An 18,026-nucleotide genomic window follows, 5' to 3' on the forward strand; every position below is an offset into this window, starting at 1 on the left:
TACTGATAAAATCGGGAAGTTTGTGCTGTATTTATACAGTTTCTGAATTGTGCCTAAATAAACTATTTGCACAAGTTCAAAGACATTTCTTAAGATATTGTTCTCCTAGTGTGTGCCTATTAGATATGCTGGGACTACAACTCCTAAAATTCCTAGCAAGCACAAAAACTAACTCTTTTAGATGTAGAACAGGGGTGTCAAACTTGATTTCATTGAGGGCCGCATCAGGGTTGTGTTTGACCTCGGAGGGCTGGGGGCATGGCTAAGGGGTGGGCATGGCTAGCTCAATGTCACTTACACCCTCCCTCCATTTTTGCTGGCAGAGGCACCACAGGCTGATCCTTTGCTGTTTCCAGACTGGCTCCGTGGGTCAGATCTAAGCACCCTGTGGGCCGGATCCGGCCCGTGAGCCTTGAGTTTGACACTCCCGGTGTAGAAGAATGATGTTTGGATAAATCTATGCTGCAACTAAATTTGGTCAATTACCTATAGCTCTGGTCACAACATTACAAAAATCATATTGCAAAACTGAAATAGTAGAGGAAAAGGCAAGCAACATTATCAAAGAGTTAGAGCAGTGTTGGGGAACCTTTTCAGCACCAAGTGCCAAAATGGGAGGGCGTGTGCATGCCAGAAACTGGAAGAGCAGCCACCCGGTGCGCATGTGCGCCCTGGGAAGATGATCTTCTGGTTTCCGGCATCCACATGCACACCGGCCAGTTGCTCTGCTGGGGCTCCTGTGCGTACAAAGACCAGCTGTCTGGTGTGCATGCATGCACTGGAAATTGGAAGATAATCTTCCCGGCACATACATGCGTGCCGGGTGGCTGCTTTTTCGGTTTCTGGCGCTCTTGTGCACGTAAAGACCAGCTGGTCAGTGTGCCAGAACCCAGAAGAGCAATAGGCAACGGCTTGGGTGCCCTGAGAAATGGCTCTGGGTGCCACAGGTTCTCTATCACAGAGCTAGAGCATAGAATGGGGAAACTAAAATGATGGCCTCATGAAAACTCTTCCAAATAATTTGAGGCCCCCTAGAGCTTCTGTTAACAGTAGCTAAGATCTCCCCATTTTGACTTGGGAAACTCTCCTCCATTCAGGAAATAGAAAATACTGCCTCAACTTATGAATATGAATATGGATTCATATTCATAAGTTGAGGCAGTATTTTTTATTTCCTGAATGGAGGAGCGTTTCCCAAGTCAATGGATTCATATTCATGGATTTCAGGATTTTAAAATTCTTTGTAGTTATATAAATGTTTGAAGGATTTTAAAATTCTTTGTAGCTCTATAAATGATTTGTGCATGTTCCCAAATACTCTCAGAATACTTTCAGGCTTAAGGATATAAAATGATTGACTTATTTTTCCTCCTTCCACAATTAAACATAGGGTCAGCTTGTTAGAATAACAATTTCTTGGCAAAAGCTGAGATACTACATTTCAACTAATGTTACTGATAGTATCATCACCTTTTGAATGATACCCATCCTATCTAGCATCCTTATCAGATGTAAAGTAATTCCTCTTATAAGTTGGGGTCCTTATAGATGTGCATGCTTAAACTGTCTTCTGTGTAAGATCTGGTCATCAGAGACCGATGCTGGGTCCCGCTTTTTCAACTGTTGAAACAATAAATCAATTATTGAATCCTGATACTTCTTGGAATTTTCCACCACTCAAGCCTGCCACTGAATGGGATCAGTGGATCTTTTCCGCAGAGATAGAAATTATGAACTATGTGGCCCCTTTCATATTAAATTTGCATTGCTGGAAAAATGCCGTTTCATAGTATGACACTGAGCTCCTCAGCATTTTTATCCTTTTTCCTGATCTGCCATTTATTTCAGCAGAAAACTTTTCTTGAATACCAGCCCAATAACTTGCTTCGGAGGCAGTCCACTCTTGACTGAAATAGCGATGACTACTGTGGCCAGGCAAATTACAAATGCCCTGTAACATATCCCTGCCTTTCCACAGAGTTTTATAATGCAGAAATTCATCCATAGTAATATTCAGAGCAGCACTGCAGACCTGTCTTTTTACATGATGGGATAGAATATATGTTCTAATAAATGTTTCATAGGCTGATCATATCACATAAAAAGCTAAAGTACAGTCCAAAGAGGTCAGCAATTCACCTTCCTTGATTCATGAAGGACTGCTCTGCAGAACCATTGATATTTATACTGCTTAAACCACTAGTCTACATCCTCATCTTTTAAGCAGCTAATGAGCACTGGGCTCACTGTTGCTTCTGCTTTTATGTCCCCATCTTTTAAGCAGGCCATTGCAAGAGCCTTTGCTTGGGGTACTGGTTCCATAACCCCATCCTTTAAGCAGCCAAGTGTATCAAGGCTTGTTGCAGCTTCAAAGTCCATGCTGCCATTCTGCTCATCTGCTCTAGGGATTTCTGGGGACTCTAGTTCCATGCCTTCATCCTTTAGGCAGCCAATCATAGAGTGTGCTGGAGTGTCTTGATCCATGTCCTCATCCTTCACTGGCACTGAATGTTGTGGAGTTTCAATCCTCACCTTTGGGTCTTCAAGCATTTCTTCTTTCACTTGCACAGCAACAAAGGCTAGGAAACACAGAAAAAGGGTACTGTTCAATTACAGAATAAAAATCTAAAAGGTCTTACACATGAACAAAATGCTATTGATAATCTTTATTCCTAAAAAGAATTGTCGCTATTCATACATGGATAAGGAAAACTAAACATCAAACAAAAATATTTAGTGTTAATATTATTAATATCAATATATCCAGAGAAAGAAAATTACAGCTCATAGCCCTGAGATAACTCTCCACAAGATTTCAATATTTTCTTCATAAAGTTTTAGCAAGCAAGTGCTTTTAAAGTAAAAGAGCCTGTTTTCAAATTCTACATTGAGAATTGTTTTTTGCAATTGTATTTTTGCAACAGTACAGGTTTCAAAATTGTCCACATATAAGGAAAATCAAGATAAATCTTTAAGGTGAAGGCATTTTGGAATTATTATTGACAGTCATAAAACAAGTCACCATTGACTGCACCTGATTTTATGACGTCTTTTGTGGTGGTTGTTAAGTGAAAGCCATAGTCATTAAGCTAACATTGCAATTGTTGAGCAAGCCATTCTTTGCTATGGGGCATTTTTGGTAGGAAACTGGAAGTAAACACCAGTTTCTGGCAAAAATGTTGTAAATCACGGTCATGTGACCGCAGGGTGCTGCAAATGGCCATAAATGTGGGTTGGTTGCTGAGCACCCAAAATCACATGATATCACTGGGTGGATATCATAACTTTGAATCCGGATCATAAGTCCCATGATCAGGGCCTGTAATAATTTTGAACAGTCACTAAGTGACCAATCATAAGTAGAGAACTATCTATACCACGTTAGCTCTGACAAGTTACATTGCAAACCTGTCCATGAAAACCTTCCCAAACTGCTTGCAGTTAAGCAAGTTGAAATGTGCATGTTAGCAATTTTCTTAAGACTACGCTCTTCCTGTTCATGTTTACGAATTGGAGAAATGAAGCACTATATCCTTTTCCTTACTTTTAGGCAGTAGTTTTGAAGCAGTCTTGGATTTAGCTTGTGTTGCCTCAATTTTTGAAACAGTTGGTGTTCCTTCCTTTGATTTTGAAGTAGGCAGCTTTTTGGTAACTTTTGTTTCTTCCTTTGTTTTTGGAGCGATCACTTTCTTAGCTGCCTCCTTGATGGAACGGGCTTTGGCAGTCATCTTTTTTCCTTAGCAAATTGAATAAAAACAGTGATACACCCACCTCACAATTCTGTCAAAGACCTCATAGCAGCTCAATTGTATCAGAGCTGTACAGTTGTATACAGGGAGGGGATGCTTATATCAATGTTTTTTTCTGCACATAAAACATGGTTGTTTTTCATGGTTAACTAATCTACAATTTTGGAAAAAAATATAAAGCAAATAATGTGAAGTAATTCCCAAAATGCAGCTGAAATGATACAGATGAGATCCTAGTTGATTACCTCAATAAGGATTAATAATCTAAACTTTTTAAAATTATAATTATTAGAAACTGACATATCTATTTAATATATCTGCCTGGGTAACTCAACAGAAGCATAAATATTATTAAATGCCTTGGAGATATCTATGATGGGTAGAAGGTCCCTCTAACTTGTTTGTTTGTTTGTTCATTAATTTCTATGCATCCATCTCCTCTACAACAGGGTGACTCTGGGGGGCTTAGTTGAAAATACGTCTTCAGTGGGAGCAAGCTGAGGCTGTAAGCATGTAAAACTAGTGCCCGTTAAAATAGTAAAACAGTAATCATTTATACCTATAAGGGCCCGGATTTTAATTTGTGGCATCTACAGCTGTAAGAAATAAGTTTCTTTCTTCTAGATATCACTCCCAGCCTACATTTTGAATGCTGATGAGGAGGGATAGAGACAAATTAATTAGTTAACCATGACATAGGATACAAGTGCCACAAGATGCAAGCAAAGACCATCAGAAAAGATGGAATGAAAGAGTCATAGTAAAGCCTCCTGTGATGTCCTGTAAATGTTATCAGACTACAGAGAAAAGCTCGATAATTTTATGCTCATTGATATGTGATTGTTAAGCAATTAGCAGGCTCTTATAGAACAAAGATGCTTTCACAATCTTGAATGCATATTTCCCATCTAACCAAGCTACACATAGTTAGTATCAATTTAACAACAAAGTTTTAGCAGACCTCAATTAGTATGTAATTTGTCTATCAAATTGCAAAGCTGCTACAACAACTGTAGTGGAAGGGATAAATTATTATATGACAGGGAGATTGCAGGTTCTCCCAAAAAAAGGAAACAGGCAATTTGTGGCTTAAATATTTCTCAATCTAATTACAAAAAGAATCCTGATGAACAGCGTAAGAAAATGCTTCACATTAAGTCTGACATTTAGTTCAGAATCAGCATTGCATTTCAAATGGTACTTAATAGTTTTCAGCTTCTCTCTCCATTGTTCATGGTAAGTTAAGAATTGTGGTTCAGCAATACCTGCATAAGAACAGGTATGGTTCAGGTACCCTGAAGTTCCTTTCCAGAATTTCTTACAGAAATTTTCCTATCAGTTGGATATATCAAAGTTTCAACATGAAGTCTTTGCCTGCAAAACATATACATCCTTCACTGCCATTCAGGGCTGTCTTAATGCATGGACCTGATGGGCACTTGCCCATGGTCTCCACGAGCATAGGGGCCCCATACTAATCTGTGTATGTTAACCCTTCAATGCACCTTGTATCATATAAATACAGCAACATATTTATTACATTTTATTGCATTTTTTATTAAAACTAACATGCAAATATATGTTTAGTTTTATCGACCATTTACATTTTTATTCCTGTGAGTAGTTGTCGTAGGGGCCCCAATATACTTCTTTGCCCAGGGCTCATAATGCTGTTAAAATAGCCGATTGCATTCCAGATCCTGCTAAATACTCCCTGATTGACTGATGTTGCAGTGAATATCACACAGAGAGAAACTGACCCAGGGAAACATTCCATCTTATTTATCTTGAGGTAGATTCTTGTTTTTCCTTTCAGACCCTGCTCTATTCAGCAGAACAAATTAACAAATTCTCCCTAGTGATTAAGATGAAACAGAGATACTTAGTGAAAGTGCTTCTTACTTTTCTTTCCATATGGTTTTCGCTTCCTCTTTGAAACCTCCTTGGCAGATGCAGGTGATTCAGGTTCTATTGTCAAGAGAAGAAGTAGTCTAGAATGGTATGTTGAACAGGATGCAAGAAGCAATAAGCAGCAACTAAATATAAAGACATAGCTACCACTTGTTTCCTGGATCAGGTCTTAACTTAATGGGTTTGGAACTTGTTGTGTAAGAACTTCATAGCCTGAGGGAGAAGAATAGGAACAGGCTTCTGTATTATTTTGTGTCACGGCCCAGTGTTGCTGCCTTTGTGTATTTTCATTCTGAAATCTGGTATACTAAATTTGATCTGAATCTCTCTCTTTCTCTCTCATATCATATTTTTGAACCACCCATCTGCCTCAGAGAGGGATTCTGAGCAGTATACAAATCTAAAATGTAAAAACAGCATATAAAAGTTTAAAAAAATAGAATTTGGAAGGAGGCAAGAATGATTAAACTCTGTTAAAAATTAGTTTAAAAGGTGAAAGGAGGGCTCTCAGGGTGCAACTAGCCCCACAGCTGCATATTCCTCTGGGCTCCCCATGCAAGGCTCCAGAGCCATATTTTAACTTCTTTTTGGAAGGCCAGGAGAGTGAGGGGTCCTGCCTCACCTCCAGAGGTAGCATATTCCTCAGGGTGATATTTCACCAGTTGGAATTCTTTAATTGACAGGATCTGTAATATATCTTTCCTCCCTGACTGAGTAGAATGGGCCAATGTAATGGAATGAAGACAATTCCATAGGTAGCCTGGCTCTAGGTCATGTACATGTCATCTAGAGCTTTATATGTCACAACCACTACCTTGAATTGGACCCGGAAGCAAACTGGCACCCAATACAGTTTGCAGAACAAAGTTGTTACTCTTCTTTGAATACCTAGAATTTCTCATGTGGTTGGATATTTTTCAAGGATAGCCCCCTGTAGAGTGCATTGCAATAGTCCAGGTCATGAGTGACTGAACAGAGAATCTCCCTATCCAGGAAAGGGCGTAAGTGGTGCATAACATGAAATTGAGCAAAGGCCCTCCTTGCCACAACTGCCACCTGCTCTTTGAACAAGAGACGTGAGTCAAGAAGAGCCCCCAAGTTACTCACCTGGTCTGTCTGGGGTAGTACAACCTCATTCAAGATCTAAGATTATAAACTCCTGGATACAGAGGGGCCCACCCACAGCTACACTATCATTCTAGGATTCAGCTGAAATCTATTGTTCCCCATCCATGCCCCCACAGTTTCCAGGCACAGCTTCACTTACTTCACCCAGGATGGAGATGTATAAGTGGGTATCATCAGTATACTAGTGATATCTCATTCTGTAGCAAGGGATGATCTCACCAAATGGTTTCATGTAGATGTTAAAAAAGAGCAAAGGTAGCACCTCACAAAGCAGGGGCCATGAGCTGGACAGTTCTCCCTCTCTCTATCAATACCAACTGGGACTGGTTTCGGTGGAAGAAGGTAAACCAGCACAAAAATGTGCCACCCACCCCAGCTCTCTATGTTAGCCCAAAAGGATACCATGGTCAATGGTATCAAAAGCTGCCAAGAGATCAAGAAGAGCAAGGATGAATGCACCACTTCCATCCTACTCCTGCCAGAGATCATTCATGAGTGGAACTCAATGCTGTTTTGGCCCTATATCGACAATGAAACCTGACTGAAAAGGGTCTAGTTAATCTATTAATTTCCTCTATGATCCTTTGGAGTTGCAATGCCACCATTTTCTCAACCACCTTTCCTAAAAAGGGGAAATGGGAGAAAAGTTGTCCAGAATGGTAGAATTCAATGATGGTTTCTTGAGTAGGGGCATATCAGTACCTCTTTAAAAGGAACCTGAAACACACACTCAAACAAGGATGAATTCACCATTACTTGGATCCACCCACATGATCCACCCACACACTGGGAAAGCTTAATTAGCCAAGAGGGGCATGGATCTAATACACAGGTGGTGGCATTTATATTCTGTAGGGAGCCTATCTACTTTCTCAGATTCAACAAAATTAAGCCATTCCCAGATAACTGGGTAATTCCATTCCCCTGGCATCTTTACAGGACTTGTACTATGCTTGGTATTCAGTTGGGAACAAATCTGACCGATTTTATCTTCCAGATGCATGGAAAATTCCTTCACGGTCCTGTAAATGGGCCTCTGGACTTCCCTTCCCAAGGAGAGACCGGGTGACCCTAAACAGGACCACTGGGCAGTATTCTGTGGATATAATAATACTTCTTCTGTGGAAGTATTTCTAGAAAATGTGGAAGTATTTCTAGAAAATAGTGAACAGTCTAAGTAAAAAGTCAGCAGTTTCCATTAAATTACCATTTGAGCATCAGGATGCAGAAGCACATATCGCTTTCAACCCCTCTTGTAGTCCAACCATAGTCCATTATACTTTTCTACAAACACTGTTTAAATTTAAAAAATTATGCACAAAATTATTCCACTTTCTGGAATGTGGCAAATGCCAATTTCTTTATCAGGTATTTACTTGCATCAAGCTTATTTTAGACTGGAAAGTTAATAATTCATGAAAATTGATGTCCAAGTAAACAGCTTGCATGGAATCAAAGCGAAATGTAAGATTCAGCAGGATTAATCCCTGCAGATTTTACAGGAGAGCACCACTTTGAACTGTTACCTGGAAACCCAAGAACCATGAGGATCTACCACTCTACCTGTAGGACATGACACCATCCTACTTGAATGCACATTGGCAGCTAATGCCATATCAAAATAAAGAAAAAAAATTAGTCTGGTAGAGTCCAGAATTCCAATATTCTATTAATATTGTCAACCACAGTAAAAGTTTTAACCTCCTTGGAGTTGATTTCTTGATCTGGTCTACCTAGTTGAGTGGATGCAAATGACTGAAGGTGAGACAGGCACCCTCCCCTTAGCAGGTTGTCCGGACAGCCTCCTGGCCCTACTAAATGCAGCTCAACTGGAGAGAGAGAGCACACTGCTATTTTTATGATGTTTGGGAAATGGCACTGGATTGAAAGCACTAGCATGCATGGCACAATAGGGATGGTGCAGCAGAGTTTATGGATTAAAATGGCATATGTTAGGGATCCATCCCACTCCAAAGGGAGCTCCTATTAAAATAACTGCCGACACCAACTTCTCTTAAACTACCTCTTTAGCCCTCGCAATGGTTCAAAGCTTTTACGTAGAGTAAGAATATGGTTTGGGTTGGGCTGAAGCTTCTCTCTCATATCCAGTAGTGCAACTGTTTATTTTTCTCACCTGGAGTCACTGGTGGCTGCAGCTGGTAACCTATCAATTCACACCAACCCACAGGATAGATATCTGGTGATTCACAGTCTACCCACTGGTCATATTCACTGTCCCAGCCATCAAAGTGAATTCGGAGGAGCCGATGGACTATCCTTTTTACTGTTGCCACACAGATAAGTCTTGGCTCCATCAGGTCTACTGCTTCTATTTTAGCACCCACTTTGAAGCCATGATTTGGACAATCCTAAAAAGATAAAAGCAAATACATTACATGTTATACATTCTTTAAATCTGGCAATCTAAATCCTTGCAGAAATGTTTCTACATTAAATTTTATTGTGAAAATTTATCAACAGGTTTGGAAAGTATAAAATGGTCTAGGCACAAAATATTCAATGAATCAAAGAAAGAATTAAAATGCAAACATAGGCACGCACTAATTCCAGAGCTCAAGTTAAAACAGAAAGCATTTTGAACATGAAGAGGTTCTATCTATCTAGATCGTATAGAGCAGTGGTGGTGAACCTTTTACTCACCGAGTGCCAAATAGGTACACGCTTTGCATGATAATGTGCGGCTTTGCAAGCTAATGCACGGCTTCTCCCCGTGCACTGCATGCACAACCACACCATCTGCGCATGGGCATGGCTTTTGCACACCCCTGTGCACTGCATATGCAACCATACCATCTGTGCATGCATGTGGTTTTTTGTGCAGCCCCCCATACGCTCCATGCGCAATTGACACATCTGTACATATGCTCAGGTTTCGCACAGCTTTCCTGTGCATTGCACATGCAATCGCACATCTATGCATGTGCATGGTTTTCATGCGTGCAATGCACATGCACAAATGCTATCTACGTATGCGTGTGCTGTGCACAAGTACTCTCGCAAGCCTGCACAAACGCACATGCATGCGCAGGAGAGCTCCAAAGACCACCTGGGTCGCCTGAATTGTGCGCATGGGAACCGGAGGCTCAAACACCAGCTGGGGCACATGCACATGCGCAGCTGCAGGTGAGTTGGGTGACAGCTCGTGTGCCCGGAAAGATGGCTCTGCGTGCCGCCTTGGGCACACGTGCCATAGGTTCACCATCACGGCTATAGAGCCTCATTCGTAGTAGAATATGAATTATATTTTATATTTAATTGGTTATTATTGATTTCACAATTTTTTCACAAGGATTGGTACTGTGAATAAAAATGGAAGCCAGCATGAAAAAAAGGAAGAAGTGGATGAGGGGTTGGAATGTTACACAAATGCTTCCATTAAATATTATCTGTTATTTATCAGGACAGAGACTGATTTGTTTTTATCATCTTGCCTGTGAATACAGTACTCACCACATTGAAAAGACGTGCTGGTGCAGATTTTGACTTAGTCTTGTCTAGATAGCTTGCCCAACTGAAGGTCTTAGCATCATATCCTAAAATATGAAATTGGGAGTTTTCTGACATGAGAAAGAAGAAGGAAAAACTAACACCACCAACATCAGAAAAAGATGGGCATTATCAGAAGACATAGTGGCAACTTTCAAAATCAATGCTTCATCCTCATAGGTATAACTGACAAAAAGAAAGACATAATCTATTGGAATACAAATCAAAACTATTTTTGTAAAATACAGATTAGCAATAATAATTGTGGAATTTATTATATGGAGCCCCAAGATCCAGTACTTCGATATTTTTAGCTCTGGATGGGGTGGCACTCCCCCAGAGGGATCGGTCCACAACTTGATGGTTCTTCTGGACTCGTAAATCCTGTTCAAAGAGCAGGTGGCAGTCACAGCTAGGACTGGGACTGTACGATTTCAGATTGTGCACCAGTTGCTGCCTCACCTGGATCAGGAAACCCTGCGCTCAGTTATTCAATCCTTAGTCATCTCACATTTTGATTACTGAAATGCTCACTACATGGGCTACCCTTGAACAGCATTCAGAAGCTGCAGCTGCTGCAGTGTGGTGGTGTGGGCAATTTTGGGGCCCCCAAGAACGACCCATTTAATATCCTTCCTCCACAAGCTGCACTGACTGCTGGTTTGTTTCTGGGTGCAATTCAAGATGCACCTTTAAAGCCCTTCATAGTGTGGGTCAAGGCTACTTGCAGGAATGTCTCATCCCAATGGGTTTGGCCCACCCCACCTGCACCAGAAGAGGAGGCATGCTGCGGGCCCCATTGGACAGGGTATTCTGGTAGATGGTGTCCAGGAGAAGAGCCTTCTATGCCATTGTGCTTGTCCTTCGGAATATCTTGCTCCCTGGAATGAGGTTGGCTTCCATCCTCCTGACTTTCCGCAAGAGCTTAAAGATGTGGCTGTGCCACTTGGTTTAGGGCTCCAATGTGGGGATGTGGACAGATTAATAATAGATCACACCTCCCCCACCATCCGTCCACTCATCTAACTCCCTCCTTCCCCATCCTTTAGGTAGGATTCAGTGTTTATCTTTTTATTGCATATAGGTTTTGTATTATTTTCTCTTTTTAATATTGTAAACCACCCAGAGTTAACTTGTGCTAGGATGGGTTGTCAATAAATTTAATTAAAAAATTAAAAATAAAGTAATTATTTAAAAGAGCAAAGAGAAATATTAGTATGAACATAAACATTTGCATAACCATCTCTAATAAAAAAATGATGAAAAAAAGAAAAGAAAGATTCTTCTTCAGAACAACCAGAGGACAGCAAGAGGATTCTGACCAAACCTGCCCTTCCAAGAGAAAAGGACAGGAGCAGCTGATCATATTCTGTCTTTAATGCCAAAAGGAAAAACCCACAAATATAGGATAAAACAGCCTTGTCCAGTCTTCTACTGTTCAGATAAGTTGGAACTCTAACTTTGCCATGAAAAGCACTAGGTTATGACAGGCTGGTCCAATGTGACAAGTCCCCCCCCTCAAACTATCTTATAAAAAGGAACTGCCAATTTTTCTATAAAAGCAAACTAAGAAAAAGCAAATTGGGGACCTCACCTTTTGGTGGAATCAGCTCTATATTGTTATTCTTACAGAAGCCAGCAGGGAAAATGGAATGCAGGGACCCATGATAGCAGAACCATTCAGAATCACTTTCGGAAGTTGTGCCATCAATGCCAAGCATAAGATAACCATCTAAAAGGACCTAAACATATTAGATAAAGACATATTTTATGGTAGCAATTCCCAACCTCACCAAAGTCAAATGAAGAAATCTGAAGCAGACATATAATTGGAAAAGCCAAAGCTAGGTAGCTTGCTATGTTATCCCATTTATTTTATACAAATTTATTCTTCGCTTTTCTTCCATGGAGAACTTTTCTTCCAAAGAACTTAATGAAGCCTAAGCATATACTTTTTTAAAACCTACTTTAAAAATAGTGATTCCCTAGTTCACAGAAAAAAAGAAAAACTGGGCTCCTAAATATCTATCAAACGTGTCCAGAAATATTTTACAAGAAGAGTTCTCCACTCCTCTGAATACAACAAAATACCTTATGCCACCAGACTTGAAATCTTGGGTTTAGAAAACTTAGAACTCCGCCGCCTTCGACAGGACCTGTGTTTAACTCATAGAATCATCTATTGCAATGTCCTTCCTGTTAAAGACTACTTCAGCTTCAATCACAACAATACAAGAGCACACAATAGATTTAAACTTAATGTTAACCGCTTCAATCTTGATTGCAGAAAATATGACTTCTGTAACAGAGTTGTTAATGCTTGGAACACACTACCTGACTCTGTGGTCTCTTCTCAAAATCCCCAAAGCTTTAACCAAAAACTGTCTACTGTTGACCTCACCCCATTCCTAAGAGGTCCGTAAGGGGCATGCATAAGAGCACAAACGTGCCTATCGTTCCTGTCCTATTGTTTTCTTTCATTATATCCAATTAATATAGTTATTGCATGCTTATGCTTATATATATATGCTTATATATTATATAGTTACTTTCATGCTTATGCGTATATATACTGTTGTGACAAAATAAATAAATAAATAAATAAAAATAAAAAGTGTGTCTAAAAATTCACTGCAAAAACAAGTGGTGAGTTCAACAATCTCAGCACCCCTTTTTATATCCCCCAAACTCTCCTGTCTCAGTTTTGTTTGGTTTACTGACTTCAGTTACATTTTGGTTACTTACACATGTCAAGGGGCTGGTACACCCTAAAGAAGAGGTGAAATCCAGCAGGTTCTGACAGGTTCTGGAGAACCAGTAGCAGACATTTTGAGTAGTTCGGAGAACCAGCAAATGCCACCTCTGGCTGGCCCCAGAGTGGGGTAGGAATGGAGATTTTGCAATATCCTTCCCCCAGGAGTGGGGAAGGAATGGGGATTTTGCAGTATCCTTCCCCTGCCACACCCACCAAGCCACACCATGTCCACCAAGCCATGCCCACAGAACCGGTAGTAAAAAAATTTGAATTTCACCACTGCCCTAAAGTTTAAATAACCAGGGTTATATTCCATTCTTTCTATAGAAGTTATAAATTGAAAGTCTAATAATGCAACCGGAAAGAAGGCTCAAGAGCTATCAATAAAAAGCCATAGTGGAGCTAATCCATTTTTTTATTCACTATACTTTTTTCCCAGAAATGAAAAAAACAGAAACAACATAGGAGGAAAGTGAGTATTTCTTTCTCTCCCAGGTCCAATATAAGGATGGCCCATGTCTGAATAAGGCTGATTAGCTAATAAAAGCTTTATAAGCAAGCACGTAATTCCCAATTCCATCAGGGCCAAGGATACCAGTAGGAATATTTATATTACTACAGTCACTTTTGCTTCTTCACAATACCTTACAGATGGTAGCCACACAAATGTTGCCAGGATTCAGAGGATCAATAGCTTCCAGTTTCATGCCTTCCTCAAACCAGCCGCCTGCTGGATAGACAGCCCGCACCTATAATAGATGGTAGGAGAAAGTGACAGATGTGAATGTCTATAGGAAGATGCTGAGATTTGTGGACTGATCAACAACTCAATCCAACGGGGCAGAGCCTTAAGTTTTAATTGCTTTTCAAATAAAGCTTACTGATTAGCTTTGATCAAGCTGCTCCCTTATCATTCTAACTTCTTAGATATTAGATGAGAGCTATCACTTTAATATCACAATATAGTGCAAGACCCTACAGGAAAAACATGCAAAATGTTAAACCATTTCAGCTGCAAATATATGTAAAAACACACACCTAGTTCACATTTTCTATCACTTGTCATATTTCTATTTGGATCTGAAGTCGGCACATAAAAGGAAGAGCTCTTACTGAGGATGGAATATTGTCTGTGTTCCTGAGATGTTATTCCAACCACATTTTCTTTTGATATCCCAAGCCTTGTTGGGTTATTATGGCTAATGAGAATTTCAACAAGTCAAGATGGTTTGTTCATACCCTAAATAGTACACCAGGAACTGCAAAAGTGGAGTAGAATTATACAGTCATGGCCGAAAGTGTTGACACCCCAGAAATTTTTCCAGAAAATCAAGTATTTCTCACAGAAAAGTATTGCAGTAACACATGTTTTGCTATACACATGTTTATTCCCTTTGTGTGTATTGGAACAAAACAAAAAAAGGGAAGGGAAAAAAGCGAATTAGACATAATGTCACACAAAACTCCAAAAATGGGCTTCGATGCCCCTCGTACTCCATTTTGGGCCTGAAAGGCCTCCTGCACCACCCTGGAAGCTAAAATGGGGCATGCAGGGGGACTCCAGGGAGGGGAGGGGCCAGCCAGAGGTGGGATTAGCCATTCTCTGAACTGGTAAAAAATTCAACAACCCGGTTCGCCCGAATTGGTGCAAACTGGCTACAGCCTACCTCTGATCTCATCTCTTTTTACAACCCTGTAATCCCTTAAGAGTACAGTCAGGGCGAATGGATGGAGCTAAGTATTTACTGGCTGGATGCCCTTCCTGACACCACATGGAGTTCACAGCAGATATTTTTTCTTTGCACCCTAGGAGAGAAATATCTGCCGCTACCTAGGATTGAACTCTCAACCTTCAAGTGGGAGGTGAGTATCTTCACCATTAGGGCACCACACCACTCTATGATCACAGCTACTTATATCTCAATTATTTCCCAGATATTTAAAACTCTCTCTTCTCCCCCCATCTCTCTCTCCCTCTCTGCCTTCCCTCCTCTCTCTCTTTCCCTCTCCCTGCCTCCCACCCACCCCTCTCTCCACTCAGATATGGAGAAGATGGAAAGAAACATGATGGTATGAAAATTTGATGATGATCGGAAAATAATCAGCTGGGTAGAAGGGTGTTGAGGGTTGCATTTGATCTAGCCAGCCATCATCAGGTCTGGGAAAAGCAGAGGAAGGCTGGTTTAGTCTTAGAATGATTTTTTTTTTAATCACTAAAAGCCAGTTCTGTGTCTCTGGAAAAAAATTATTATGTTTAATCTTCCCTTTAGCTCCCAGAGATTCATTTCTTTACCCTACATCAGCCCAATTCTTATACTGTGTTTCTTGGACATTACCAAATCCACCTCACTGTACTGCATAAGAAAGATTTCAATAGTTTCACAGAATATATCCAAATTACTTCTTTTTTTACTCATTTTAGCTAACTCTATCCTGTAGGACAGCACTGAGAATCAGACTCATTCCTACCTTTTTGAAGAGATATGGAACAGCATCGCAGTAGATTTTCCGGAAGGTAGGATGGTTTGCCATATCATTATTCTTTTCTTCCATCAGGAAAAACATATAAAGACAGCAGTTAGAATTGGAAGAGAGGGGATGTCTAGCTATTCATAATCTTTAAAAAGGAAAAATAGTACAGTACAATGGGACATTAACAATCTCAAATTATTTCTAATTTCCAAAATAATGCAATAAATGTATATATCTTAGTTGCATATAATATAAATTTAATGTATTTACAATAAGAAATACATTTATAAAAAAGGAGAGAAAATTAGGTTGAATGTATTCTAGTGCAATTTCTCCTAACTATTGCTGATCTGTAAGAGTACTTTGGTATTCATCCGTCTGTCTATCCAAAAAGGTTGAAAACTATTGTTTTAGAACAATACCCAGTGAACCACAGTAGATAAGAATTGCTTGGTATACTCACCAAGTATTAAGAATGGATTGCCACTGCTATCTAATGGGTAAATATAAACTTCTGGCCCCAATTCCTGAAAATCCTGAGTGATTGCTGTTTGCATCCATTTTGAAAACTCACCTGTTTTTTTCATGCTATGGCCAACCCTTCTGGACCAGCCTACAGGATGGATTAGAGGGCTCCACATATGGCACCAGAAATCATCATCGCTGTCTCCATCCTCATAGAGAAGCCTCAGCCGACCACCAATTACAGTATCCACAATGGCCATTCGTGTTTGGGATATGCAGGCCTTGTTCACTACTTCTACCCTCATGCCTTGGCGGAAAGGATACTTCATGCTCTCAGTCATCTGAGTAAACCAGAAAGTGGACATGAAGGTGGATAATCAACTGTTTTCTTTGGGAAACCCCACAACTCCAAAGCCAAAAATCAGAGTTTTCAAAATTAATTTCCGTTAAAAGAGTTAAAGCCCACAACTCTGCAAAACAGAAACACTGGCACATTACTATATCCCAAAACCAAGATCTAACCTAGTCATTTACAAAAAATACCTATTGTGAAGCTATCCCTCCATCTTATATTTCTTCAAATGCATAGGGAAGTGATCTGGAATAGAACCACTGTATGAGGAAAGTAGAAAACTTAAACCTTTCCCTTAGCCCTATGAGTTAGCCATTCTTTTTCAGCTGCAATTATTAAAAAAAAAATAGCAGAAGAAAAGAAAATGTTATTAAATAATGGGAGTGAAAATGGAATTAAAGTTTTCCCTTCATGCCTATAATAGTCACATTCAGGATTAGGTCACAGTGTAATCTGAAAAAGTAAACACAATTGGGTAGCAGTTTTATTCTTATTTTATGGATTGGGTTCTTAAGTAACAATCTGCAAATCAGGAAGTGATGCCACAACGACCATGAGCTCCCTAAGTGGTTTATTGCCAGCTGGTTTCGCCATCTCTGCACTGAATTGAGATGATGGGATAATAATGACTTACTTGAAGTTTTTAAAAATCCTTCATGGGCAGGGGCAGGATTTACTGTCCCCCCCGTTCCCCGCCAGCTTTAAGACCAATTCTGCTTGATTTTATTTCTCAACTAGTATTAGAGCTGTAAAATATAGTTATCTTAATCCCTAAAAGAAATAACACAAAGAAAAAGAAAAATTGTTTTCTTCCTATCTCTTCTCAATGAATAATAACATTATTTAATATAATTTAGAGAACATAAACTGATTTAATAGATAGCTATACTATACTGAAATGAAACTTTTTGAGCAGTAAGTCCTTAAAATGATCAATATTTTCATTGAGAAACTTAAACACAAACATTCTTCCTTAAATTCAGCATTTCATTACTTCATATTGATTGACAAAGAAATAACTTTTTTTTTATAAAATATACTTTCTCAAGGATAACCAGCAGGGGAAAATGTCTTGTTCCTGCAGCAAATGCAGCAAGGTAGCAAAATGACAGATAGAGGTTTTGTTATAGTAATCCTTTATTTCAAAAATCGGATGTTTAGGTTTATTTTTCAAAAACTCACTTTTATCTTTTATTTTGATCATTAACTTTCACTGTATAAATAGTACAACTTAATGCATCATCTTTTACACTGATGTGGAAAATATGGAAACTGAATTCTTTTTAAAATAAATTTACATATACTGTTTGATTTTAAAAATGTTTTATTAGAATAAGTGTCCTTGTTTGAAGGCTGGGGCTTGAGCAAATGCTGCCGCTTGTTGAGGCTTCCACCCTGTAAGGCAGGATGCAGAGTAGCCAAAAATGGGGGGAGATAGGCAGGTGGTGGCAATTGCAGCACTCCTATGGTCGTAAGTGCAAACAGTGTGATGGAATGCAGTGGGCTGGATTCACAAGAGGGAGGGGTGCATTCCAGAGGAGTATTCAGTTCAAATATCTTGTTTCAAAGAAAGAGAGTGAAGATAGCCTCTCTCGGTATCTGCTTCATGTAAGTAGTAGACTGCTTCAGTTAGGCAAGATTCTGTCTACAGGTGTAGAACAATAAAGAAATCAGTTTGGAAGAATCA

At 39.7% G+C, this 18,026-nt stretch overlaps 1 protein-coding gene across 3 annotated transcripts in view; it reads right to left on the reverse strand.

Annotated features, from left to right (window-relative positions):
- Positions 1 to 97: 97 nt before the first annotated feature.
- Positions 98 to 18,026, reverse strand: part of L3MBTL2 (L3MBTL histone methyl-lysine binding protein 2) — a 45,359-nt gene continuing 27,430 nt past the window's right edge. For 2 of the 3 annotated variants that reach the window (XM_058190108.1, XM_058190109.1), the window contains 9 exons: positions 16,097 to 16,328; positions 15,520 to 15,596; positions 13,695 to 13,799; positions 11,890 to 12,037; positions 10,260 to 10,342; positions 8,923 to 9,157; positions 5,652 to 5,717; positions 3,545 to 3,736; positions 98 to 2,579 (listed from right to left, as the gene is read on the reverse strand). In XM_058190108.1, coding sequence (XP_058046091.1) covers positions 2,200 to 2,579; positions 3,545 to 3,736; positions 5,652 to 5,717; positions 8,923 to 9,157; positions 10,260 to 10,342; positions 11,890 to 12,037; positions 13,695 to 13,799; positions 15,520 to 15,596; positions 16,097 to 16,328 — 1,518 coding nt within the window. In that variant the 3' untranslated portion in view covers positions 98 to 2,199. The remainder of the gene's footprint in view (positions 2,580 to 3,544; positions 3,737 to 5,651; positions 5,718 to 8,922; positions 9,158 to 10,259; positions 10,343 to 11,889; positions 12,038 to 13,694; positions 13,800 to 15,519; positions 15,597 to 16,096; positions 16,329 to 18,026) is intronic. The other variant, XM_058190110.1, reaches the window with a different exon arrangement.

Source organism: Ahaetulla prasina, chromosome 7 (genome assembly GCF_028640845.1).
Source record: "Ahaetulla prasina isolate Xishuangbanna chromosome 7, ASM2864084v1, whole genome shotgun sequence".
In the NCBI taxonomy this organism is placed as follows: Eukaryota; Metazoa; Chordata; class Lepidosauria; order Squamata; family Colubridae; genus Ahaetulla; species Ahaetulla prasina.